Below are 27,781 nucleotides of genomic sequence, written 5' to 3'. Positions count from 1 at the left end.
TTAAGACTCAACCTTAATTTAGCTAATTGCACCTGACACTATTTCCAAATAAGGTCAAATTCTGAAGTACAGAGTTAGGGCTTCACCATCTTTTGGGGGAACAGTTCAACTCATAACTCTGTTTTGATGTTGATATGGCAAGGAGATGGATAGGTCAGTAATTAAACCTATGGCTATTTCTGAGATAACCAATTAAGACTTTTTTTTTAGCCTCAGAAAAAATGTTAAAAGCATGGAAAGAAATGGAAGAAAAGGCTATCCACTATGCTGAGGTAAAATCACTGAGCTCATTCTGTGTGCTTATTAACTCCTGAGGGCTCCCTTAGAAATTCTTTGGTTTTGGTCTGTAGAATATTTCTCATATCATTCCTGAATATCAGACAGATATCTAGTATGTATATTTAGAGGGAAGTACCACAGTGGATAAAAACAAGAGCTTTGGGTAAATGAGACTAAAATGAAGCCTCACTATGATTCAGTTTCCATAATTATATTATGGGAACTGTACCTTTTTTAGTGGGGTTATACAGATTTAAGTGGGAGTGACTAATAAATGGTAGTTATCACTGTTATTTTTAAGACTGGTTTTGATAGGATGGCTGGACATCCTGGTTTTACCCAGGACAGTTTCAGTTTACCTCTCTTGCCTTAATTATCAATTAGTTAAGTTAGTTAAGTGAAAAATGCTCTGTTGTGTCCAACTCTTTGCGACCCCTGGGCTATACAGTCCATGGAATTCTCCAGGCCAGAATACTGGAGTGGGTAGCCTTTCCCTTCTCCAGGGGATCTTCCCAACCCAGGGATCGAACCCAGGTCTCCCACATTGCAGGAGGATTCTCTACCAGCTGAGTCACAAGGGAAGTCCAACAATACTGGAGTGGGTAACCTATCCCTTCTCCAAGGGATTTTCCCCACCCAGGAATTGAACCAGGGTCTCCTGCATTGCAGGTGGATTCTTTACCCTTATTATCAATAATACTCTCAAAATTATGCTGGTTTGGACAATATATTTTTTATGGTCACACTCTAGGTGGCAGATTCCTTCTTTACCTTGTACATCTGTCTGTGGTCTCATTAAATTGTTGCTCTCCTTGATGGCAGCACTTCCTGAGGAATGAGTGTGGCAGTTGGTATCCTGGGTTGGGAAATCCAGTGTTTATCTTTCTGCATCCTTATTCAAGTTGGGAACAAGAGACACTGAAAATCGTAGAACTGAGATGCAGTGGTATTGATGGTCACTTTTACTTATTAGTGACACTTCTGTCTTTTTCCTTCTCAGGAGGAGAAAGAAAATGCTAGTAGTCTTCTGTTGTCAGGAGAGAAGCCTGAAATAAGTTGGTTTTCATGTGAAAGTTACATGTCATAATCTGAGAGACAAAAAGGCTTGAACAAAATCAGTGTTTTACATTAAATCACTTTGTTCTCTTACTGTAAGAAGTCATTCTCTGAGTTCCTCATGTTGTGTGGTGGTGAGCCTGTCATTTCTTTTGTGTTTCATCATATTTTAGGTGGGTGTTATTGGATACCTGGAGGATCAGATCATGTCCCTGCACACTGAAATCATGGAGCTACAGAAGAGCCCCTACGGACGACGTCAGGGAGACTTGATGGAATCTCTGTAAGGGTGAAGTCATGTTGTTAGTGTTGGTGTCTGTAATTTTTGGTAGCAGATTATTCTTTCATTGTATTTCTGGAAGATTAAATATGGTTCTTTTCTATAGTTTTTCTTTCCACAAATACATTGGCATCATAGTTAAAAAGGAAGTTCTTTCCTAATCACAGGAAATTTTGGCAATAACTCTTTGGGTTGACGTTTGCTATTTATTTTTTAAAAACTTTTAATTTTATATTGGGGTTATATTATAGTTGATTAACAATGTTGTGATAGTTTCAAGTGTATAGCAAAGGGACTCAGCCACATATATATACACCCGTTCTTTTTCAAATTCTTTTCCATGACCTTTGCTTTTTAAATCGAAGCATCTTTTCATGTGAGTGTTAATAATTTTTCAAGTATTTTAAGTTGCAAACTATATCCCTACTTACCACACTTCTGGTTTAAGGGAAGTATTATTTATTAAATTCCCTAAATAAGGTTAACTTCCTAAGTGTTTGGATTAGAAACTTCAGATTTTTTTTCTTTAATCACAGGACATAATGGTGCAGAAATACTATATAAGTGATGGTGGATCAGAGCAGATACTTAGTATATTAAACTTTGCATCTTAAGATCTTGCTTATTACCCAGTGAAACACCCTGTAAAATATTCATTGGCAATATGTAATTACTTGAAAATGGGGTCATTACTCTATTCAAATAATATTGTTCATTTCAGGTTGGAAATTATTAAAGTCATTAAACTATCTTCACATTTAGAAACATGTTTTCTCTTTCATAGGGAACAGCGTGCAATTGATCTATATAAGCAGTTAAAGCACAGACCTTCAGGTAAGACACTTTCACAGTACACAAAGGCATTTTAGGAAACCATCACTAGCTTAACAAATCTGTGAAACAGGATTTTAAGCAAGCTGCAGAATGAATTCCAGTTTTGATATTGCCATTGAGATGTTTAGGGGCTTACCTCGTGGCTCAGTTGGTAAAGAATATGCCTGCCATGCAGGATACCTGGGTTCAGTCCCTGAGTCACAAAGTTCCCCTGGAGAAGGGAATGGCAAACTGCTGTAGTATTCTTGCCTGGAGAATTCCATGGACAGAGGAGCCTGGCAGGCTATAGTCCATGGGGTGGCAAAGAGTCGGACATGATTGAGCGACTAAGACTTCAACTTCACATTGAGATGTTTATGGTACAACAGCATTTAAGTCTGTGAGAATTAAGAAATTAGGAAGGCAAAGTAACAATGTTTGAAATAGACAAAAAAAATTTTAATATATTTATTTTTAATTGAAGGATAATTGCTTTACAATATTGCATTGGTTTCTACCAAACGTTAACATGAAGCAGCCATAGGCTTACCCATGTCCCCTCCCACTTGAACACCCCTCCCACCTCCTTCCCCGTCTCACCCCTCTAGGTTGTTACTGAGCTCTGGTTTGAGTTCCTGAGTCATACAGCAAATTCCCATTGGTTATCTATTTTACATATGGTAATGTATGTTTCCATGTCACTGTCTCCATACCTCCCACCCACTCCTCCGCACCACCCCCCCACCCTAGCCATGTCCATAAGTCTGTTCATAATGTTTGTGTCTCCATTGCTGCTTTGCAAATAGGTTTTTCAGTACCATCTTTCTAGATTCCGTATATATGTGTTCAGTTCAGTTCAGTCGCTCAGTCGTGTCCGACTCTTTCTGACCCCATGGACTGCAGCACGCCAGGCCTCCCTGTCCATCACCAACTCCTGGAGTTTACTCAAACTCATGTCCATTGAGTCGGTGATGCCATCCAACCATCTCGTCCTCTGTCGTCCCCTTCTCCTCCTGCCCTCAATCTTTCCCAGCGTCAGGGTCTTTTCAAATGAGTCAGTTCTTCACATCAGATGGCCAAAGTATTAGAGTTTCAGCTTCAGCATCAGTCCTTCCAATGAATATTCAGGACTGATTTCTTTTAGGATGAACTGGTTGGATCTCCTTGCTGTCCAAGGGACTCTCAAGAGTCTTCTCCAACACCACAGTTCAAAAGCAATTCTTCAGTGCTCAGCCTTCTTTATAGTCCAACTCTCACATCCGTACATGACTACTGGAAAAACCATAGCTTTGATTAGATGGACCTTTGTTGACAACGTAATATCTCTGCTTTTTAATAAGCTGTCTAGGTTGGTCATAACTTTTCTTCCAGGGAGCAAGCATCTTTTAACATCATGGCTGCAGTTACCATCTGTAGTGATTTTGGAGCCCCCCAAAATAAAGTCTGTCACTATTTCCATTGTTTCCCCATCTATTTGCCACAAAGTGATGGGACCAGATGCCATGATCTTAGTTTTCTGAATGTTGAGTTTTAAGCCAACTTTTTCCCTCTCCTCTTTCACTTTCATCAAGAGGCTCTTTAGTTCTTCTTCTCTTTCTGCCATAAGGGTGGTGTAATCTGCACATCTGAGGTTATTGGTATTTCTCCTGGCAGTCTTGATTCTAGCTTGCGCTTCATCCAGCCCAGCATTTCTCATGATGTACTCTGCACGTAAGTTAAATAAGTAGGGTGAAAATATACAGCCTTGATGTACTCCTTTCCCGATTTGGAACCAGTCTGTTGTTCTATGTACAGTTCTAACTGTTGCTTCTTGACCTGCATACAGATTTCTCAAGAGGCAGGTCAGGTGGTCTAGTATTCCCATCTCTTGAAGAATTTTCCATAGTTTGTTGTGGTCCACACAGTCAAAGGCTTTTGCATAGTCAATAAAGCAGAAGTAGATATATGTGTTCATGTATGATAATTTTTTTTTCCTTTCTGACTTAATTCACTCTGTATAATGGGCTCTAGGTTCATCTTCCTCACTGGGACTGACTCAAATGTGTTCCTTTTTATAGCTGAGTAATATTCCATTGTATATATATACCACAGCTTCTTTATCCATTTATCTGTCAATGGACGTTGGGTTGCTTCCATGTCCTAGCTATTATAAATAGAGCTACAATGAACATGGGTTACATTTGTCTTTTTCAATTTTGATTTCCTCAGGGTACATGCCTAGTAGTGAAATTGCTGGGTCATATGGTGGTTTTACGGAGAAGGCAATGGCACCCCACTCCAGTACTCTTGCCTGGAAAATCCCATGGATGGAGGAGCCTGGTAGGCTGTAATCCATGGGGTCGCTAAGAGTCGGACATGACTGAGTGACTTCCCTTTCACTTTTCACTTTCATGCATTGGAGAAGGAAATGGCAACCCACTCCAGTGTTCTTGCCTGGAGAATCCCAGGGACGGGAGAGCCTGGTGGGCTTCTGTCTATGGGGTTGCACAGAGTCGGAAATGACTGAAGCGACTTAGCAGCAGCAGCAGCATGGTGGTTTTATTCCTAGTTTTATAAGGAATCTCCATACTGTTCTCCATAGTGGCTGTATCAATTTGCATTCCCACCAGCAGTGCACGGGAGTTCCCTTTTCTCCTTACCCTGTCCAGCATTTATTGTTTGTTGATTTTTTGATGATGGCCATTCTGACTAGTGTGAGGTGATATCTCATTGAAGTTTTGATTTGCATTTCTCTAATAATGAGCGATGTTGAGCATCTTTTCATGTGTTTATTAGCCATCTGTATGTCTTCTTTGGAGAAATGTCTCTGTAGGTCTTTTGCCCATTTTTTATTAGGTTTTTTTTTTTTTTTTAGTTTAGTTTTTTAGTTTTATTTTTATTAGGTTTGTTTGTTTTTCTAGTATTGACTTGTATGAGCTGCTTACATATTTTTGAAATTAGTCCTTTGTCAGTTGTTTCATTTGCTATTACTTTTTCCCATTCTGAGGGTTGTCTTTTCACCTTGTTTATAGTTTCACCTTGTTTATGTTTATAGCTTATAGCTTATGTTTTTGCTATGCAAAAAACTTTTAAGTTTAATTAGGTCCCACTTGTTTATTTTGAAATAGAGAAGATTTTAAAGGGAAGTGAAAGGAAGGAATGAAAGAGATAAAAGGAACTCGGAATAAGGGAAAGAGGAAGCAAGAAAATGTGTGGAAGATGTAAAAAAAAAAAAAGAAGAAAGAAATGCTGCTTAAAATTAAAGAGATTGGGGGGACTTCCCTGGTGGCCCAGTGGCTGGGACTCTGTGCTCCCAAAGCAGGGGGCCCCGGGTTCAATCCCTGGTCAGGGAACTAGATCCCACATGCTGCAACTAAGATCTGGTGCAGCCCCCCCCCCCCAAAAAAAAAAGAGATTGGGAAGAATTTGAGGCTGTGGATTCAGGTGTGGAATGGTCAGAAGGATGCCCATATGCTAGGCCAAAACAGTGTACTTTGAAAATGATACCTTCCTCTGCACCTGGTCACTGGTTGCTTACTTCATTGACAAAACTGTTCATTTCTGTTGAACATCTGCTGAATACAGAGCATGTTCTGATGGAAAGTACACTGGATTGAGAATTGCATTCATGTTCAGTTGTGTCCAGGGCTTCCCTGGTGGCTCAGAGGTTAAAGCGTCTGCCTGCAACGCGGGAGACCCGGGTTTGATCCCTGGGTCAGGAAGATCCCCTGGAGAAGGAAATGGCAACCCACTCCAGTATTCTTGCCTGGAGAATCCCATGGACGGAGGAGCCTGGTGGGCTACAGTCCATGGGGTCGCAAAGAGTCAGACACGAGTGAGCGACTTAACTTCAGTTGTGTCCAACTCTTTTTGACCCCACAGACTATAGCCCACCATGCTCCTTTGTTCATGGGATTTTTCCAGAATGAATACTGGACTGGGTTGCCATTTCCTCCTCCAGGGAATCTTCCAACCCAGGGATTGAACCCATGTCTCCTGAGTCTCCTGCATTACTGGAGAATTCTTTACAGCTCAGCCACCAGGAAAGCACCCGGATTAAGAATTAGAAGGCTTTAATTGTAAATTGGGCACTTTATTGAGCAAGTAACTTTTTTTCCTGGTATCTCATTTCCCTCTTCTGCAAAATGGGGTAGGAATCTAACTTTCCTAACTCAGTGACTATACATGGCATTATATTTGACAGGATGTTTGTGAAAGTGCTGAAAACTATAGAGTGTTATGTATGTGCAAGATGATATCCTTCAGTTAAAATTGATCTGTTTTGAAGGATTAGGGAAGAACTAAAAGGTGAAGTCTGTGCCCTGATCTGTTATATACTAAAATTGTAAACAAACAAAACCGTAACTTTTATACCTTAAAATTTACAAACACATGCAAATATTAAATAGTATGTAACAAATAACAAAATCTCCTCTACATTGGTTTTAACTGTAGTGGAATTTGTTCAGTTAATTTCTACAAACACGTATGAGATATGTATACAATAGGCATCTAACCCTGATTGGGAGTCATGGTTGGTTAGAGGAGGTTTCCTGCAGGAGACGACATCTGAGATGAGCCTTAAAGGATAAGTAGCTGTAGCTTGGTGAAAGAAGGTAGACTTTTATATATACAAGTATAATAGATAAAGACACATACATGTAGCAGTTAGCATGTTTGAGGAAATGTATTGTGATTATAGAGTTTATAGAAGGATTGGATTTTTTTTTATATTTATATTTTTATATTGGATATTTATATTGGTTTATATTGGATTATAGAGTTTCAGAAGGAGAAATGTGACTGGATCACAAAGGATCTGGCATGTCATAGTAACAGTTTTGGATTTCATCATGATGGCAAAGAGAAACCCTAAAAAGATAGAATCAGGAGAATGGCATGATCAGATTAGCATTTTAGAAATACTGCATTGGTAGCATTGTGGATAATGGATTAAAGTGTGGCTGGGTTAGAGATATTCATCAGTTATGAGGTTGTTGAGTAACTGTGGCACAGGATAAGGTAGGACATGAACTAAAGCAGAGAGCCTGAACTGTGGCAGTGGGGAGTGGCAGTGAAGAGAAGGAGGATAAAGGCAAGAGAGATATTTAGGAAGTAGAACTGATAATATAGGGTAATGGATTGGATATGGGTGGAAGGAGATGGGATAGAGAGTCATGGATGCCTGCCAAGTTTCTGGCTAGAGCAATTGGGTGCTCTTAGCACCCAATTCTAGTGGGCGAGGACCACTCACCATGATAGGAAGTATAGGAAAGATGACAGGCTTAATGGGAAAAGAACATGGGTTTGTTTTTGTACATGTTGATGTCAAGGTGTCAATGGAACATTTAAATAAGATGGACAATAGTATATATGTGTGTATGTATATATAAATACACATACATACACATATATACATGTGTATTGTATGTATATATGTATGAATGTATTGAACATGTGGATTTAGTGGAGAAATCCAGACTGGATATTTAGCTGGTTTGAGAGTAATTAGCCATAGGAATAAAGTGATCATCTTGTATAGATATGTTGAATAAGAAGACCAAGGATGGACCTAGAGAATACCAGCATTCAAGAAATGGCTAGAAGCAGAAGAGTGTACAAAAAAGACTGAGGAATGACTTGAATGTATAGCAGGAATGATATGATGGGAATAGGACAGAGAATTTCAAGAAGAAAGTGATCAGGGTGAAATGCTAGAGATGTGAGTAATAAAAATGATAATCAAAATACCCATCAGACGTGGTAGTTTGGACATCATTGGTGATCTTGGTAAAATAATGGACTTTTGGGAACAGAACTAGATTGTAGTGGGCTGAGGAGGGAGTGGGATAGGAGGAAATGGAAAAGTCAGTCTAGATCAGCAGTTCTTAAAAGTGTAGCTCATGAACCCCTGAGGATCTGCAAGGGATCCTTTTAAGAGGAGTCAGTGAAGTCAAAACTGTTTTCACAATACTGGAATGTTATTTGCCTCTTTTACTATGTTGACATTTTCACTGATGCTGCAAAAACTTTGGTGGGTAAACAGCTTGCACCTTGCTTAGCATGAATGAAGGCACTAGCACCAAAGTATGCTTATAGTCACTGACTTTCACCAGTATGGGTTCATAGTTTTTAAAAAAAATGCCAGTTTCATTTAAGAGTGTCCTTGATAAGGCAGTAAAAATTCTAAAGAAATGTCAACCCTTGGGTATATATGTCTTTTTAATATTCTCTATGACAAATGGAAAGTACTCATAAAGTGCTTCTGTTACATGCTGAGGTATGAAAGTGAAAGTCACTCAGTCATATCCGACTGTGACCCCATGGACCATACAGTCCATGGAATTCTCCAGGCCAGAATACTGGAGTGGGTAGCCTTTCCCTTCCCCAGGGGATCTTCCCAACCCAGGGATCAAACATAGGTCTCCCGCACTGCAGGTGGCTTCTTCACCAGCTGAGCCACAAGGGAAGCCCAAGAATACTGGAGTGGGTAGCCTATCCCTTCTCCAGGGGATCTTCCCGTCCCAGGAATCGAACCAGGGTCTCCTGCATTGCAAGTGGATTCTTTACCAACTGAGCTATGAGGGAAGCCCTGCTGAGGTATGATGGTAGCCCTGCTGAGGTATGACAGTTGTCCTAAGGAAAACCACATCAGCAGTTGTTGACATTGCTTGTGGTCCAGCCTCTTTAACAGAACACCATTTTTACTTGGAACAATGATCATCAGATAAACTGTGGTTCTTCAGATTTGGGTATGTGGCAGATATTTTCTAAAAATTAATGGAGCATGACTGTCACTTGAAGGATTAAAAAAAACAATATTAGTTGTCAATGATAAAATTCCATGTTTCAAGCAAAAAATTAGAATGTAGGAAAACTTCTATCCATCATCCAAAACTTGTCAGCTTCTCAATACTTCTCAGTTTAATTCCTAAAAAACCCTGGGGTTCTTAAGGATTTTTGAGTGTAGGTGTCCTGAGACCAGTAAGTTTGAAACCTGGTTATCTAGGCTATTCTTTCCTGAAGCTTGGCTGTTAAGGAACGAAGAGAGATGAGCAGCTCAGAGAGGTTGAAGAATGAAGGGAAGTCAATTTTCAGAAGAAAGACTTAAGCTTGTTTACGCGCTTGGGGCCAAAAGCCTGTGGAGAGGGAAGTCTCTGAACAACTTTGAGGGGCTGACTCCAGAGAATAGTGGGAGGGGTTGGGCTTGTTGCTCCTGATCTTAGAGAGGGAGATGTGTGTGGATACAGACACTTCTGTGGGTATAGGGGGTGAAAGGTGAGAATCTTACTGCTTTACAGCCTCCTATTCCAAAGTAAGATGTTGGGCTAACTACAACAGAAGAGATGTGACATCATAGATTTAAGGAGTATGCTAAACGAGTATGCTTTTGAAAACTGATGTGTGCAGTGGCAGATGTTGCTGGTCCAGGACATTTATTAAGAATCCAGAGCAGAAGTGAAAACCTGTGAATTAGTTAGGACAGCAGAGAGAATGAATGTATAATTGTTTTGATGCTTGGATACAGAAAACTGTTAGAGCAGGTGGTTAGACTGATCTAGGTTTAGGATGTTGCTGACAATAAAGGGACAGAAAAGTTGAAAATAATGACCAAAAAAAATGATAGAGGTTAGAGTAAAATACTGAGATTTAAGATTTCGAATAGAGCAAGGCTAACTTTTTTCGTTTAATATGTATTCATTACTCTCCATCTCCTGACCAATGAATCAGATATTGTAGATGAAGATATATAAAATTCCATCCATTGACTCAGTCAAATTAACTTTCCACAGTCATTGATAAAATTTGTTTGGGTTATTCTTACAAATCTTTGCAGTAGTCACAGGTATCAGCATATCACAGGGCCTAGAAATAAAGTTGCTATCCAAAGAACTGATACTCACCTCAACTGACAAACAAGTTGTGACAAGAAGTTTTGTCTATTGTTGGGGCTAATATAATCAGACTTGAGGTATATGGTCTTTGGTGTCTTTTTCCAGTTCAGAGTTGACTTGAGATTCTTGTTCAGCTGCAAATGGTGAAAACCAACTTTACCCATGCTTTATGTTGGAGTAGGTTAAAGTTCTGAGGTCGTTGACCATCTAAAAGAGCTATATGCCATATAGTTATATGGCAAAGCTGTTGGGCTTGATCTGTGGGATTTATTAATAAGTGCTGTTTGGAGAGAAGCCTTTTGGGAGTCTCTGTCTTTGGTTGTTTTTGAGGGACGGACAGAGAAAAAGATGTGTGGGGACTAAAGCTGAGTACTCGGGAAGGCCTTCACCGTGCTAACACAGGACACAACTTTTTAAAAATCTCTTTTGATATTCCTTTCATAGTAAAATGTGGGTAGCATCAATAGCCATTTCTTGGGACTCCTGTGAGTATTAAATGAGAAAACTGTAAGTAGATAATAGCATATAATAATAATATTATTTTTGCATTTGAGATTAATTATTGTCTGGGAAAATGCCAGCATGATCCATGACCAAACTTCCAATTTTTTAAAACTTAAATAGCCATTTTCTGAAACATAATAGTTAATGCTAGTTTTTGGGTTTGCTTTTTAAATGAAGTGGCATATCCTGTAATGGTAGAACTCACTGTGACCACCATCCCACCACCATCCCATTTGAGGATCTTTGTCAGCTGCCAGTTTACTTTGAGATGTCATACTGCCCTCAAACTGAACTTTCAAAATGTCTGCAGGTCCTTTTATGCATCAGATTTGGCTTAAGTTGATCAGCTTTTTTCAGTGTTTTCATGGGTATAAACAGAAGGATAAACATGAAATTTCAAGCATCCTAGCTGGAACTCCTTTGAGTCAGTGAAAGTTTGATGAATTGTTGTACTGCTTCTAAATACATTTTGTTAGTCATCTAAGAAAAATTGTTCTCTTGTTCAGAAAGCTGCATATATATCTGGGGTTTGAATTAGCCAACATAATCCTTCTCAAAACAGAGACGATACAGTGTCTTTGAATATACAGTGATAAATCTATGTGTACATTGTTGTTCTTTAGTCGCTAAGTCCTGTCCAACTCTTTGTGACCCCACGGAGTGCCTCACACCAGGCTTCCCTGTCTTTCACTATCTCCCGGAATTTGCTTAAACTCATGTCCATTGAGTCAGTGATGCCATCCAACCATGTCATCCTCTGTCACCCCCTTTTCCTGCTGCCTTCAATCTTTCCCAGCATCAGGGTCTTTTCCAATGAGTCAGTTCTTCGTGTCAGATGACCAAAGTATTGGAACTTCAACATTAGTCCTTCCAATGAATATTCAGGGTTGATTTCCTTTAGGATTGCCTAGTTTCATCTCCTTGCTGTCCAAAGGATTCTCAAGAGTCTTCTCTAGCACCACAGTTCGAAAGCATCAATTCTTCAGCGCTCAGTCTTCTTTATGGTCCAACTCTCACATCCATACATGACTCCTGGAAAAACCGTAGCTTTGACTATAATGGACCTTTGTTGGCAAAAGTGATGTCTCTGATTTTTAATACTCTGTCTAGGTTTGTCATAGCTTTTCTTCCAAGGAGCAAGCATTTTTTAATTTTGTGGGTGCAGTCACCATCCACAGTGATTTTGGAGCCCATGAAAATAAAACCTGTCACTGTTTCCATTGTTTTCCCTTCTATTTGCCATGAAGTGATGGTACCAAATGCCATGATCTTAGATTTTTGAATGTTGAGTTTTAAGTCAGCTTTTTCACTTTTCTCTTTCACCCTCATCCAGAGGCTCTTTAATTCCTCTTTGCCACTCTTTTTTAGAGTGGCATCATCTACATATCTGAGATTGTTGATATTTCTCCTGGCAATCTTGATTCCAGCTTGTGAGTCATCCATCCTGGCATTTTGCATGATGTACTCTCCATATAATTTAAATAAGCAGGGTGACAATATACAGCCGTGACTCCTTTCCCAATTTGGAACCAGTCCATTGTTCCATGTCCGGTTCTAACTGTTGCTTCTTGGCCTGGAGACAGGTAATGGTCTGATATTCCCATTTCTTGAAGAATTTTCCACAGTTGTGATCCACACTGTCAAAGGCTTTAGCATAGTCAACAAAGCAGATTTTTTTTTTTTCCCGAATTCCCTTGCTTTTTCTGTGAATCAGTGGATGTTGCCATTTGATCTCTGATTCTCTCTGCTGTTTCTAAATTCAGCTTTTACATCTGGGAGTTCTCGGTTCATGTATTATTGAAGCCTAGCTTTGAAGGATTTTGAGTATTACCTTGCTAACATGTGAAATGAGCACAATTATACATTAGTTTGAGGCATTGCCTTTCTTCGGGATTGGAATGAAAACTGACCTATTCCAGTTCTGCAGCCACTGCTGAACTTTCCAAATTTGCTAGCATATTGATGCAGCACTTTAGCAGCAGCATCTTTTAGGATTTTAAATAGCTCAGCTGGAATTCCATCACCTCCACTAGCCTTGCTGGTAATGCTTCCTAAGGCCACTTGACTTTCACACTCCAGGATGTTCTAGGTGAGTGACCACATATCATGCTTATCTGGGTCATGAAGACCTTTTTTGTATAGTCATTCTGTGTATTCTTGCCACCTGGGGCTTCCCTGATGACTCAGATGGTAAAGAATCTGCCTGTAATGCAGGACATCCGGGTTTGATCCCTGGATTGGGAAGATCCCCTGGAGAAGGGAATGGCTACCCACTCCAGTGTTCTTGCCTGGAGAATCCATGGACAGAGGAGCCTGGCGGACTGTGGTCCATGGGGTTGCAGAGTCAGACACGACTGAGCAACTAACACTTTCTTTTTCATGTATACATATATACACACAAAGACAGACTTTGTTTTTAGTTATATGATTATTTATAGATATATAATCATAAAACCTTTTATACTAATTTAGTTTTGAAATTAAATGGATATGTTAATTATTTAAGGCTAGTTTAGGATTTTTAGGAATTTTTTGTTTAGGGCTGGTTTGTTTAATGCAGAAGAGAGGTCATACCTACTGACTTGAGTCCTTTTATAGATCACTCCTACAGCGACAGCACGGAGATGGTGAAAATCATTGTGCATACTGTGCAGAGTCAGGACCGGGTTCTCAAGGAGCTGTTTGGTCATCTGAGGTAGAAATATTGTTTTGTTTCCTACTGAAAAGCCAGGGAACCTTTGCCAGGTTCCTTTTAAAACGTAATACCCCTTTCTGGTACATATACTAGACCCAGGAAGAGTACTGGCAGCATGCTGCAGAGCTTAGCCACGGCTACATGTATTTAGTGTCCTCTCGGTGTGCACTGCTTTGCAGATCAGTCACTAAATCTGTGCTGATTGTGACTCATTACCCCAGGTGGGTTTGGGAGTATGGGGTACAGTCTTGGGGGATATGTAAGTATCTGACACAGATTTTACCTCTCCAGCAAGTTGTTGGGCTGTAAGCAGAAGATTATTGATCTACTGCCCAAGGTGGAAATGGCCCTCAGTAACATCAAAGAAGCTGACAATACTGTCATGTTTATGCAGGGAAAGAGGCAGAAAGAAATATGGCATCTCCTTAAAATTGCCTGTGTAAGTAATTTTTAATATGAATTATTTAATATGACACTAATTTGCTGTTATTCCCTACAAAAGGGTTTTTTATTAGCATGATTTCTGTCCTCTTTAAGACATATGTATTTTATGTTGGGTTGATGCTCATGTTCTTTGCTTGGTGTCTCACTAGTGATTCAGATGTAGGACTTCACGATCTTTCTCCGTTTTCTCTCTCCTTTCTAGTCTCCTGTTTTTATACTCCTCCCAACCCTAGACCACTGTGGTCACCCAACCCAACTTGGGGATAGATGTGCCTGGCTAATTTGAAAAACCAGCCCTTGGTTCAACTGGAGTTTTTCCTCCAACTAAAGTAGAATGGAAGGATGGATACATCTGATTTTAATCAATGAAGAAAGAGGTCCAGGAAAGGATAATTTGTAGGGTGTGTAACAGTGGAGGTAGTTTTGTACAGAAATACTCTGGTTCTGCATAAAAGTAGTGATAGAAATGTGTCTTAGGAATATGAATGCTTGCCTGTAATTTTATTTTTTTCCTTCAGACACAGAGTTCTGCTCGGTCTCTAGGATCCAGTCTAGAAGGTGTAACCCCTCAGCTGCCTCCAACTTCAGCAGAACGTGAACATCCTCTGTCATGCGTGGTAACTCCTCAAGATGGGTGGGTTCACTTTGTTACAATAGATAGTTGTGTGTTCAAGAGCAGTGGTGGGAGTGAGACAGTAGAGTGAAGTGGTTAAGATGTAATCTTCACTGCCTTATAGACCAGGATTGAATCCTGATTGTCCCTTTGTAATAACCCCACACAATTAACTTTACTGTTTTAATGTTCACATTTCCTCACCTGTAAAATGGGAAGTGCTATGAAAATTCAGCTAGACAGTATATTTGGGAAGTGAATCCTTAGCAAATGTTACTTCTTATTAGCTCAATCCAAGTTCTAAGTTCTTATTGACTTATTAAACCTTTTAGCCATACTTTATTCCTAAATTTATCATTTATCTCTAAGAATTTATGCTTTTTGCAGTTGTCATTTTAGGGCCTTTGATCACCCCTCTAATGGAATTGAGTTTAATCTACTCATTTTATAACTTGGTATTCTTTTTTTTTTTTTTTTTAACTTAGTATTCTTAAAATCAGACTATTTTCAGTGCCTTAAATCATTTTTGGAAACAACTCAAGTTTGAAGTCCTATATTTTCTTTTAATTCCTACTCTTCTGCTAAAAGCTGAATGACTGTCCATTTCTGTTATTTTTCTCAGCATGAGGTGTGCCGTATCTAGAGCCAGCGGCTCTTTGCTAGCTTGTATATTGTCGCTTTTCTTACAACTCATGGAGACCTCTACAGTACCAGCATTTCCTGGAAGCTCTGCCCATAATTAGTTTTGCAGAGGTGCAGCCGTGTAACATCACTGCTCAGGAGGTCAGCAGCTGCACATTCTGTACTCTGCTTTTATGAGAGAAAAGCACATGGCAGGAAGGCAAGCTGATACCAGGTATTTTATCTTCTTAAAGAAAGCAAGTTCTAGGGTATATTTTAGGGTCATTATACATTTGGCCAAATGTAATACATCCACAGCTATAGCATAGACTATAATTAGTTGTATGGACTTTAGGAAATATTAATCAGAGTTGATACAAATAAAGTTTAATATCTTTTTGCTTTCATTAGAGGCATTTGGGTTTATTAGAGAATGCAAATGGTTGCAAATGTTACCTCTATACAAGTGATTTTCAGTGTGAGGTTATGATTGTTTGCAAAAATATATTCACCAGGAATTTTAAAATATATTTTCCAAGAGGAAAACTGGTTTCAGTAATAATATACCTGTGGTACTTAACCACAAGGATTCGGGACTGTTGACCTCAATTTTTCTATCTGTTGAATAAGCTGAATGAGAATTTAGTTCTAACAGTGACCATCTTCCATGGCCTGGAATTGGTTCTACTAGGTAGGGACTGAGGGTTAGTAAAAGGTAAGGATGGAGGCCATATAGAGGAGGAAAGTATAGAAGATAGAAATCAGATTCAGGATTGTCTTCAAATTTCCAAGGATACTTCTTGGTTCTTGGCAGGTCCCCTGTCACAGTTTTCTTCTGCTGTCCTCAGGAATCAGCTTGCTTTTCTTTTTCATTGCTGTCATCTATATTTTCCAATTTTTTTTCACCTTCCCTGATCTTTGCAGAAAAGATAGTATATCTTTTCTATCTGTTCCCCGACATTTGTGTCTCAGAAGTAAGCATGCTGATGTTTTTACTACTTGTAAGGAAAAGGAACTGTTCCAGAAACAAAAAGAGATCTTTCATCTGGCTGTGCCACACGATCTCTTTTTTCCCTGAGTGAGCATTTTCAGGGGCAAAAAGTTGTATGTAAGTGCCACTTATATTTCAGAGGAAAATCAGATTGGCATCATAGGGGACTCCTTCTCATTAGAGCTGGGCAGAGGCAGCAGCCTGGAGTAACAAACAGGCCTCTGCCTCTGGGTGGGAGCGATGAGCAAACTGAACAGGAATCAGCTGCATTTGGTTGCTGGGTTGTGGTGTTATAGGAAGAGCAGTATCATCCTGACCCTGAAGATCAGAAAGTAGAGGAAATTCATATGCCCTTTTGCTTTCATTCCACAGGGAGACTTTAGCACAAATGATAGAAGAAAATTTGAACTGTCTTGGCCATTTAAGCACTATTATTCATGAAGCAAATGAAAAACAGGGCAACAGTATGATGGTAAGTTTTATATGAATATGGATGTGTGTTTTAAGTGTGTTGGGTGCAAAGGGTTTAACTTTCCATGCTGGACTTATCTGGTGTTTGGGATTCAGTTGGGGAATAGAACTCAGAGGAAAGAGCATTTGAGGAATGCTTAACCTCAACTCCTCATCTTCTGTTACCCATGGATATACTAGGATTATGCCATCAGTAATCTTTAATAGCATTTCTGGTCAAGTTAAATGGTGAGCTTTCTTTGCAGTGTGACCACTGAAATCAAATGGTCTGTACTTTTTTGCTTCTGCAGTCAGTTTTCTCCAGTAAGATGGGACATAATTTGTACTGTAATTCAAATATAGTTAACTGTTGTGTGCAAAATGAATAATGTTAATATGGTTATTAACAGAAGTGTTTTTATGAATATTTGATTGCTATGAATTATTGATTTGTTAAAACTTGGAGAAACTACAATAAAATATTTACTGGATTAACTTTTACTATATTTAGTCTTCATATTAATTCTTTGTTACTTCCTCTTTCATTATTTGCTTCAATTATCTGAAAACTCTGAAATTTTTTTTTGTTAGTAGAAATTAAGGTAAACTCTTTAATTGTAACTTATTTGTACTTTTGGTTTTTCAACTTTGATTATAAAATCTCCAAAGAAACAGAAAACTTGCGAAAATGAACACCCATATACCTATCGCTTAGAGTCAACATCTAATGGTTAACTTTTTCATGCCTGGTTTTAGAGTCTTGATTGGAGTTGGTTAACAGAATGACTTGCCACTTAGTGACTCTCCTGAAACCTATGAAGTTGTTGCTGCACAGGTTGGACATTTGTTTTTCTCCTATGAAACCATTCTTCAAATACCAGTCAATGGAAGAAATGACTATGATCAGAAACTCCACACGATTTTATAGCATAATATTTGACTCTGGGTAATTTTAACCTCTGAACAGATAGAATTTTATGTCAGTGGACTTAAATCCATTTGTCTTCAAACCTGGTAAAACATTACTTACTTAACTGATTCTTTCAACATTTAACTTTTGAGCATAAGGCCAAAATAATGTACACAGAGAAGAAAATCTCAACATGTATTCTAAGTAAAAAGCGTTTGCCTGTGTTTCTGTGGAAGAGACTGCTTGTGTTGTACTTGTGTTGCACTTAACAGTGCTCTTCCCAGCATCATAAGAGTTTGATCCCATTTTCCATTTTACTGCACATTTGATTGTATCCCTTTCCTATGAAGGGGACTGTGCATTTGTGCCTTTAATACCAACTGATTCTTCCAAATCTTGTTAAGTGTGCTATGTGTATATGTATTTAAGATGTACATTTAATAATATCAAAAAGAAGATGCCTGTTAATTTATAATGTATTTGAAAGCTTATGTGTTTTCATTTGTAAAAATGGGTCTTTTAAGGAATCTTTCATGTCTTGTCATACAAATTTATAAAGATCTGCATTCCTTATCTGTAATTCCAAAATCCAAAACTCTTTGCAAACAAGATTTTTCATAAGATTGATGACAAAATTCATCTGCTTGCACATCCAACGAGAACTGACATTGAGTCTACTTATCCCATTTAGTGTGAATATTCTTTTCTTTTGCTGCAGAAATATTACTGTATTTGATTGTTTGGGGGAGGGTGCTGCCACAGACCCTGCCTGATGTTTATGTAGTCTGGTATATGCACTGAATTACCTTTCTAAAATCTGAAAATTTCATAATTCTGAAGCATCAGAATTGAAACCAAGGGTTTCAAGATGAGATTGGGTGCCTTCAAGATGGTATGGCCGCAGACAGGGTTTCAGATAAAGGATTGTGGATCTATCGTCTGTTAAATAATTTAGAAGGTATTACTTGTTTAAAAAATGTGAAATGTTTTTGTATTCTAGACGGTTTTTCACTTTGTGTATTAAACAGTTTTTAAATTACTTTTTGAATCTCTATTCATTAAAATCAGATTGTAGCAGAATAATTGAATATGCTTTGAGAAAATGTGAAGGTTCCATGAAGCAGAGTTGGAGCACAGAGTAACATAACAGGCTTTTAGTGTACTTAGGAATAAAACAGACTTACGGTAAAGGCAGTATTGGGTAGCTTCTTTAATACAGTCTTTGCTCCTGAGATGGTCTGTCATGACTATCTGTTTCTAAAAACTATGCTTATACCATGTCCTAAAAACTGCTGTCTTAGTTAAACCATCCCCATTTTTGTTAACTGTCATTTTCCCAGTCATCTCAGTTTGAGACCTTGGGATTGTCTTCGCCTAACTTTTTAGTCAGCTGCTACTACTGTTTCTCTGAATATGGACATTCTGACTACCAGCCGTTAAAACTGGCTGTCTCTCTCTTGCTTCTTCCAGTTCTAGACGGTTTTAATCAGTAAACATTTATTGGGTACCTGTTGCTTGGAAGATATTGAGCAAAATGGGAAGATCAGAAAAATTAACACAGGCAGTACAGTAAGAGTGTTTGGAATGAAATTATTGTTAAAGGCTTTTTGAAATGAGAATTTTCTAAATATCATTATAATAAGTGATAAAAGATCTGGTATCAGTTCAGTTCAGTTCAGTCGCGTCCGACTCTTTGAGACCCCATGAATCGCAGCACGCCAGACCTCCCTGTCCATCACCAACACCCGGAGTCTACTCAAACCCATGTCCATTGAGTTGGTGATGCCATCCAACCATCTCATCCTCTGTCGTCCCCTTCTCCTCCTGTCCCCAATCCCACCCTGCATCAGGGTCTTTTCCAATGAGTCAACTCTTCGCATGAGGTGGCCAAAGTACTGGAGTTTCAGCTTCAGCATCAGTCCTTCCAATGAATACCTAGGACTGATCTCCTTTAGGATGAACTGGTTGGATCTCCTTGCAGTCCAAGGGACTCTCAAGAGTCTTCTCCAACACCATAGTTCAAAAGCATCAATTTTTCAGTGCTCAGCTTTCTTGACAGGCCAACTCTCACATCCACACATGACCACTGGAAAAACCATAGCCTTGACTAGACGGACCTTTGTTGGCAAAGTACTGTCTCTGCTTTTTAATATGCTATATTTAGGTTGGTCATAGCTTTCCTTCCAAGGAGTAAGCGTCTTTTAATTTCATGGCTGCAATCACCATCTGCAGTGATTTTGGAGCCCCCAAAAATAAAGTCTGACACTGTTTCCACTGTCTCCCCATCTATTTCGCATGAAGTTATGGGACCAGATGCCATGATCTTAGTTTTCTGAATGTTGAGCTTTAAGCCAACTTTTTCACTCTCCTCCTTTACTTTCATCAAGAGGCTTTTTAGTTCCTCTTCACTTTCTGCCATAAGGGTGGTGTCATCTGCATATCTGAGGTTATTGATATTTCTCCCAGCAACCTTGATTCCAGCTTGTGTTTCTTCCAGCCGAGCGTTTCTCATGATGTACTTTGCATATAAGTTAAATAAGCAGGGTGACAATATATAGCCTTGACGTACTTTTCCTATTTGGAATCAGTCTGTTGTTCCATGTCCAGTTCTAACTGTTGCTTCCTGACCTGCATACAGGTTTCTCAAGAGGCAGGTCAGGTGGTCTGGTATTCCCATCTCTTGAAGAATTTTCCACAGTTTATGGAAGGCTTTGGCGTAGTCAAAAAAGCAGAAATATATGTTTTTCTGGAACTCTCTTGCTTTTTTGATGATCTAGTGGATGTTGGCAATTTGATCTCTGGTTTCTGTGCCTTTTCTAAAACCAGCTTGAGCATCTGGAAGTTCACAGTTCACGTATTGCTGAAGCCTGGCTTGGAGAATTTTGAGCATTACTTTACTAGCATGTGAGATGAGTGCAATTGTGCGGTAGTTTGAGCATTCTTTGGGATTGGAATGAAAACTGACCTTTTCCAGTCCTGTGGCCACTGCTGAGTTTTCCAAATTTGCTGGCATATTGAGTGCAGCACTTTCACAGCGTCATCTTTCAGGATTTGAAATAGCTCAACTGGAATTCCATCACCTCCACTAGCTTTGTTCGAAGTGATGCTTTCCTAGGCCCATTTGACTTCACATTCCAGGATGTCTGGCTCTAGGTGAGTGATCACACCATTGTGATTATCTGGGTCATGAAGATCTTTTTTGTACAGTTCTTCTGTGTATTCTTGCCACCTCTTCTTAATATCTTCTGTTTCTGTTAGGTCCATACCATTTCTGTCCTTTATCGAACCCATCTTTGCATGAAATGTTCCCTTGGTAGCTCTAATTTTCTTGACGAGATCTCCAGTCTTTCCCATTATGTTGTTTTCCTCTATTTCTTTGCATTGATTGCTGAGGAAGGCTTTCTTATCTCTCCTGTCTATTCTTTGGAACTCTGCATTCAAATGGGAATATCTTTCCTTTTCTCCTTCGCTTTTTGCTTCTCTTCTTTTCACAGCTATTTGTAAGGCCTCCTCAGACAACCATTTTGCCTTTTTGCATTTCTTTTCCATGGGGATGGTCTTGATCCCTGTCTCCTGTACAATGCCATGAACCTCTGTGCATAGTTCATCAGGCTCTCTGTCTATCAGATATAGTCCCTTAAATCTATTTCTCACTTCCACTGTATAGTCATAAGGGATTTGATTTAGGTCATACCTGAATGGCCTAGTGGTTTTCCCAATTTCTTCAATTTAAGTCTGAATTTGGCAATTAGGAGTTCATGATCTGAGCCACAGTCAGGTCCCAGTCTTGTTTTTGCTGACTGTATAGAGCTTCTCCATCTTTGGCTGCAAAGAATATAATCAATCTGATTTCAGTGTTGACCATCTGGTGATGTCCATGTGTAGTCTTCTCTTGTGTTGTTGGAAGAGGGTGTTTGCTATGACCAGTGTGTTCTCTTGGCAAAACTCTATTAGCCTTTGCCCTGCTTCATTCCTTACTCCAAGGCCAAATGTGCCTGTTACTCCAGGTGTTTCTTGATTTCCTACTTTTGCATTCCAGATCATTATAATAAGTGATAGAAGATCTGGTATAGGGCAGGACTGTTTTTATGGTTTGTGGCTGATGTGACCTCAGGAGAGCTTGATCTGTGTGATACAGGCAAGTGGTATGAGTCAGAATAGCCTGTTACAGTGAGATCACCTCAGATATGCTTTTGATACATGAGTTGACCACTCTTATTTGTTATTTGCTGATAAGTTTTCAGAGTTGAATTTCAATTGTGGATTATATCTTATTTCATTCAAGCAATACTATGGAAAGCTACAATAATTCATCCAAAAAACAGAAGCAAACAATTTTTCATTTGTTTTGCTTTTTGTCGGTCAAAATAGCTAAGCTCTGCAATTAACATTTATCTAGTACAGACAAGGTCCCATACATTCCTAGGTGTAAAAGTCAAAGGGATGATCCAATAAGTGCATTTATTGAAGGGAAAAGGTACAGTTGTCTGGGAGGGCTTGCTTTAACGAAGATCTGAATTGACTCTATTACCTCTTTCCATTTCCACCAGTTACAACTAGTGAAACCTTGGGCCTGCAGTTTACTAACCACTTGGCTTCCCTGTCTCCTGTCTCCACTCTGAGCCATTCTGTAGACTCACTGACCCAGAAGCATTGCGTTCTCATACTTCCCTACCCAAGAGGTTACAGAGCCCTCCAACTTTAGTCTATTTGGTCTATTTGTGGTCCCACTGCTAGTCTTTCAAAGCTTACATGATTAATGCCCAACCTCTTCTAATATGCTGCCCTTATTTCCCTTATACTCATCTATCTCACTCCTATCTTTACTCTTTCACTAAAAGCAGAGACATCACTTTGCTGACAAAGGTCCATGTAGTCAAAGCTATGGTTTTTTCAGTAGTCTTGTATGGATGTGAGAGTTGGACCATAAAGATAAGCATCAAAGAACTGATACTCTCAATTACAGTACTGGAGGACACTCTTGAGAGTCTCTTGGACAACAAGGAGAGCAAACCAGCCTAGTCCTAAAGGAAATCAACCCTGAATACTTATTGGAAGGACTGATGCTGAAGGCGAAGGTCCAATACTTTGGCCACCTGATGTGAAGAGCTGGCTCACTGGAAAAGACTTGATGATGGGAAAGATTGAGGGTAGGAGAAGGGGGAGACGGAGGATGAGATGGTTGGATAGTATCACGGACTCAATGAATAAGAGTTTGAGCAAGCTCTGGGAGATAGTGAAGGACAGGGAAGTCTGGCATCCTGCAGTCCATGGGGTCGCAGAGTCAGACGCGACTTAGTGACTAAATAACAATGAATAACTTAAAAGGGCAGAAAAGTAGTGAAAAGAAAGCTTGTCTTTATTCTCTAGCCATCCAATTTCCCCTCCCTGCAGAAAAGCACATTTGAGCCTTTCAAAATCAGGGCCTAGCCTAATATCTCACTCCTTTCCATCACAGAGGCTTCAAGGAAGTTCAAATACTCACTGTTTGTAGTCTTCCTGAAGGACCTTCCCAACACACACCCACGGTTGCGTGCTTATTAGTTCATTCCGTTCTTACTGCTTGGATGGTCTTCATAAAGCCCTCACTGGATCAGCATTCTGGCACCTTAATAGATGTCTTTGCACAAGGACAAACTGACCACTCCCTTGTCTCAGATGCCTTCTTTCCTCTGCCACTTTGCTTACTCCTAATAGCCCACTTCCCTTTTCTTCCGGAGCAGGAAACCAACAGCACACAGAGAAGACCCTACGCACCTTCGCGCGAAACCTCTCGGCGAGCGGCTTGGAGAATTTTGTCCCATTCGCTCCCCGTCTCTAGTCGCAGGGCGCGGCGTCGGCGTGCGTGTCCGCGCAGCCGCATTGCCCCGCGGGTGGGCGGGGCCGGCTGTTGGCGGCGGTTGGTCCGGCCTTGGTGGCGGCTCCACGTGCGGGCGGGGACGATGCGTCACTGATTAGTGAGGCCCGGCCGAGGGGTCGGCCTCCGTCCGGAGTCTTCGGCTGGCTCCCCTCTCAGTTAGTGCCTTCCGCTGGGCGGGGAGGAGCGGTCGTCTGGAGGGGTTGTCAGGCCCGAGCCGTGTCGACTCACGGGCCAGCTCGGGCGGAGGAGGGTGGCGAGGAGGAAAAGGGGGCATAGGACTCCTCAGCTCGGCCTGCGGCACGGCGCCAGGTCGCGAGGGGGAAGGTGGAAACCAGAGGTGGTGGGCCTGTCACTCAAGTGGCTGGGGCTGCGTTCCATCCGCATGCAGGAGGAATTAGGATGAATATGACTCAAGCCCGAGTTCTGGTGGCTGGAGTGGTGGGTCTGGTGGTGGTCCTCCTCTACGCCTCCATCCACAAGATCGAGGAAGGACACCTGGCCGTGTACTACAGGTGAGCGGCACGTGCAGTCAGCTCAGGTTCTAGAACAGGTAGAAGGGAGACTTTTATTCGAGTCTAGGAAATTGTTCTCAGGAAACTTTTTCTAGTCCTAGAAAGTGATTTTCGTCGCATCCCTAGGGAATTTGGGGGTTGTGGCAGGCTTTTGTAGACAGTTGGACAGTTTCGGTGCTATGCAGAGATTAAGACTCCCTACAGTTGTTCCTAATAGTCAGTAAACCCACTTATTTGTAGGAAAAAAATGAAGGGTGGAAGGCAGTGGTCACTCCACCTGTAGCTGAGGAGGTGGATAAATCATTGTTAAATTGCATACAGCTTTACTGCCTGTTTGCAGCTGTAGATGCTATTTAGAAACTTGGGTCCTGTTTGTGGTTGTTTCTTAGCTTTTTGTTGTTTTCTTTAAAAGGTTCTGGCGTCTGGTTTGGGCTTGTAAGGCCGTGAAGACCATGACAGTTGCTAAATTCCTGGACCTTGAGAGACAAGCACAGGATGTGACAGACGTATCTTCCCAGCCTTTCCCTTTCTTTTCACGTGGAAAGTAATGGTGTGAAGTGTTAGTTGCTCTCTAGCTGAGATGAATAGCTGTTCCTTCAACGTAGTTACCACCAGTTTTTTTTTTTATATAGACAGATGACAGTTTGGGGAAATTTGAAATGGTGTGTTTGAAAGCGCTTCAACTTTTTGCTGGCTTCCACCCATCCTCCCTTAAAACTGATATTTTCCGCTTTTAGATCCACCGTGAGTCTTAGAAATAGTAAGTGGGGGTGGGAGTCTAGCATTTTTAAAATGACAGGTTAGTCTATATTTCCATCTAGTTCAGCATATAACTATTTCTTTCAATGAATTTGAAATTTAAAAATTTGGAATAATGGAAAAAAGTGATAGTAAAGGCAAAGAAAGAACATTTCAAGGTGTGGGTTTCGAAGAGTTAGGGATGGACCTCAAGCAACTAATCTTTTCTTAGTTATTTGTTATGAATTCTTTGCAAATCTGTTTATATTTTCAAGATAGAAAGCTAAGTTCTATGAATTTACTATTCACTATATAATATGGGATTTCTTTTTTATAGTTGCGTCCAAATTGCCTCCTTTTTATAACTTCCAGGGTGTGGTGTCATGTTTCTTACATTTCAGAATTTGGTGATCATGTCTATGCTTATAACATATTGATTTATAGTTTTATCTCTTTATTCTTCATCTTTCTATGCTAATTTTTTGTTGTTGATTTTATAGAGGCTTTATGGCCCCAGTTTTTTTTTTGTTTCAAAAAAGACATTTTGAAGTATAATTTGCAATGTTGTGTTTTAAGTGTTCAGCAAAGTGATTGTTCTACATATATATGTTTATATATTTTTCAGATTCTTTTATGTTATAGATTATTACAAGATACCGAGTTTAGTTCCTTGTACTATACAGTAGGTCCTTGTTGTTTACCTTTTTTATATATAGTGTTGTGTATATGTTAATTGCCCCCAATATTTTAATTGCTTTCTAGGTAGATTAAAAGAATCGTGAGCGTCAGAAATTTTCTCCTTACTTGGAAGTTTGTGTTATCTTTTTTTTTTTTCCAGCCCGGTGATTAAATGTATTATGTTTTGATCTGGCTTGTGTTATGTACAATTAAAGTACATCAACCGAGAACCAGCTAAATTTTTTTTCCACAAGTATTTCTCAAAAGGTTAAAGACCAAAGAGAATCTTTATACCTGAGAGTATGCTGGAGACCCGGAGGTGTGGTTGGTAGAGCTTATGAAACAAGGTGTAATGTTAACAGTTTAATTTTATCTTTGCACTTTTGTAGGTGTGACAGATACTGTAGGAACCAGCAGTTGTTCATCACGAGTAACTCATACTAGTGAGGCTTTAGTAGATCAATAGCATGAGTAAGAGTGAATATTTACTACAGCATTTTAGATTTGAAAAGAGAATTTCTCTTTTTATAATCTTGTCAAATTGAAACATCTTTTTGCAGGGGAGGAGCTTTACTAACTAGCCCCAGTGGACCGGGCTATCATATCATGTTGCCTTTCATTACTACCTTCAGATCTGTGCAGGTGAGTGATTCCTAGGGAAGCCCTGACACTGGAAAGACAAGTGTGACAGGAACAGTTACCACATTCATGGGTGGAGATAGAGTTCCTTATTGCTTAAGCAAATGGTAGTATGCTACCAATGTAGGAGCTAAAGTTTAGAGTACAGTTGTCACAGTATAAGTTATGAGTTTGAACGACGTCACTCTCTTGAAGTATGAGCTAGGCAGCTTTTAAGGACTGACTTTTCCCATCTACATAGTGGAATACAGCAGGTTTTCTGTTGCTGCTATCAGAGTAAAAGCAAAAATTTGAAACAGCTAGAGACATAAACCAGTGATTTCTTGGTTTAGAATGGTGTTTGGTTTCCATACAGGCAATCTCCTGGGCTCCTGTTAACGTGGAGGACCTCAATTTTTATACAGTTTCTGTGCCTCATATTTTTGCCTGGAACATTAAGCACAACTTTATGTGGAACCTTACTGAATGTTCTAGTTTGACAACATCCCAGAATATCTGAAATAAGCATCTGGTTCTTGAGAATACTGTCTTGGCCGTAGGAGACACTTAGTAAATATCTTTTGACATGACAAGATGACAAAGCAGGATTAAATTGTTACTACTTTTGCAAGCACTGTGTGATTATAAATCTTTGGATTCAGAAGTTTGTCTACTATCTGCTGCTAATTTTTTAGGACTCAGGGAAATTTAATGTGTTTAGTCTTGTAATTTAAAGTCTAGGCTTTCTGCTAAATGAGATTTTCATTATGAATAGTTAAATCCTCCAGATTTCGTTCCAATTTCCTTTTAGATGGCCTGGAATAAGAATCATGTCTATTGAAATGAAATATTGTGTTCTCCTAGTCAGACTGATTTCCATACTGTTTTCCCATATTTTATTCACTCTTGCCTTGGCTGATGGCATCTCACCATCTCTCTCTTTATTCCTTATTTCCTGTCTAAATCTTGCCAGCCTTTTTAAAGCTCATCACAAATTCTACTCTTGTTCCATAGCTCTTAAAGTCTATATTGTAAATTTTGGCCCTTGGTCTTATTTCCTTTAGTAATGTTGTCTTGTTATTAGTCTCATAAGTTTTTGTGTGAATTTTTCTCCAGAAAGTCTCCAAATTTCTTGAAGGCAGGGGTTGTAACACAATTCATATTTCTGGCCTTTCTACTTTTGGTGAAAGTTGTTAAATTGAAGTGATTTCTCAGGAAGCAGTCTGGTGTAGTGAACATGGGGCCAGAAACCTGGAGAAGAGGTTCTGACCCTGGCTCCTCCACCAGTTGGTTACATGACTTTGCAGAAAGTACCTAACCATTCTAGACTCCAGTTAGTTCTCTGAAGCAAGAGGTTTTAACTGCATGAACCTACCAACAGCTTAAAGCTGTTGAAAAACATTTGAAAAACTAAAATCATAGCATCTGGTCCCATCACTTCATGGCAAATAGAAGGGGAAAAAGTGGAAGTGTGACAGATTTTGTTTTCTTGGGTTCCAAAATCACTGTGGATAGTGACTGCAGCCATGAAGTTAAAAGACACTTGCTGTTTGAAAGGAAAGCTGACAAACCTAGACAGTATGCTAAAAAGCAAAGACCTCATTTGGCCAACAAAGGTTCATATAGTCAAAGCTGTGGTTTTTCCATTAGTCATGTATGGATGTGAGATTGGACCATATGGAAGGCTGAGTGCTGAAGAATTGATGCTTTCGAATTATGGTGCTGGGGAAGATTCTTGAGAGTTCTTTGGACTGCAAGGAGATCAAACCAGTCAATCCTAAAAGAAATCTACCCTGAATATACATTGGAAGGGCTGATGCTGAAACTTTGATACATGGGCCACGT

The 27,781-nt window shown here is 39.7% G+C and overlaps 2 protein-coding genes across 4 annotated transcripts in view; both read left to right on the top strand.

Moving 5' to 3' along the window:
* Nucleotides 1-18,569, top strand: part of CHUK (component of inhibitor of nuclear factor kappa B kinase complex) — a 38,464-nt gene extending 19,895 nt beyond the window's left edge. The window contains exons 14-21 of one of the 2 annotated variants that reach the window (XM_043926860.1): nucleotides 211-272; nucleotides 1,509-1,618; nucleotides 2,400-2,449; nucleotides 13,405-13,501; nucleotides 13,793-13,940; nucleotides 14,464-14,579; nucleotides 16,543-16,642; nucleotides 17,377-18,569. In XM_043926860.1, coding sequence (XP_043782795.1) covers nucleotides 211-272; nucleotides 1,509-1,618; nucleotides 2,400-2,449; nucleotides 13,405-13,501; nucleotides 13,793-13,940; nucleotides 14,464-14,579; nucleotides 16,543-16,642; nucleotides 17,377-17,406 — 713 coding nt within the window. In that variant the 3' untranslated portion in view covers nucleotides 17,407-18,569. The remainder of the gene's footprint in view (nucleotides 1-210; nucleotides 273-1,508; nucleotides 1,619-2,399; nucleotides 2,450-13,404; nucleotides 13,502-13,792; nucleotides 13,941-14,463; nucleotides 14,580-16,542; nucleotides 16,643-17,376) is intronic. The other variant, XM_043926861.1, reaches the window with a different exon arrangement.
* Nucleotides 18,570-23,414: 4,845 nt separating this feature from the next.
* Nucleotides 23,415-27,781, top strand: part of ERLIN1 (ER lipid raft associated 1) — a 37,732-nt gene continuing 33,365 nt past the window's right edge. Inside the window, exons 1-3 of one of the 2 annotated variants that reach the window (XM_043926863.1) lie at nucleotides 23,415-23,545; nucleotides 23,779-23,902; nucleotides 25,879-25,960. In XM_043926863.1, coding sequence (XP_043782798.1) covers nucleotides 23,790-23,902; nucleotides 25,879-25,960 — 195 coding nt within the window. In that variant the 5' untranslated portion in view covers nucleotides 23,415-23,545; nucleotides 23,779-23,789. Of the gene's footprint in view, nucleotides 23,903-25,878; nucleotides 25,961-27,781 lie in introns of both variants that reach the window. The other variant, XM_043926862.1, reaches the window with a different exon arrangement.

Source organism: Cervus elaphus, chromosome 15, assembly GCF_910594005.1.
Source record: "Cervus elaphus chromosome 15, mCerEla1.1, whole genome shotgun sequence".
Lineage (NCBI taxonomy): Eukaryota > Metazoa > Chordata > Mammalia > Artiodactyla > Cervidae > Cervus > Cervus elaphus.
Note: the sequence above shows the minus strand (reverse complement) of the source record. Positions and strands in the feature narration are given on the sequence as shown.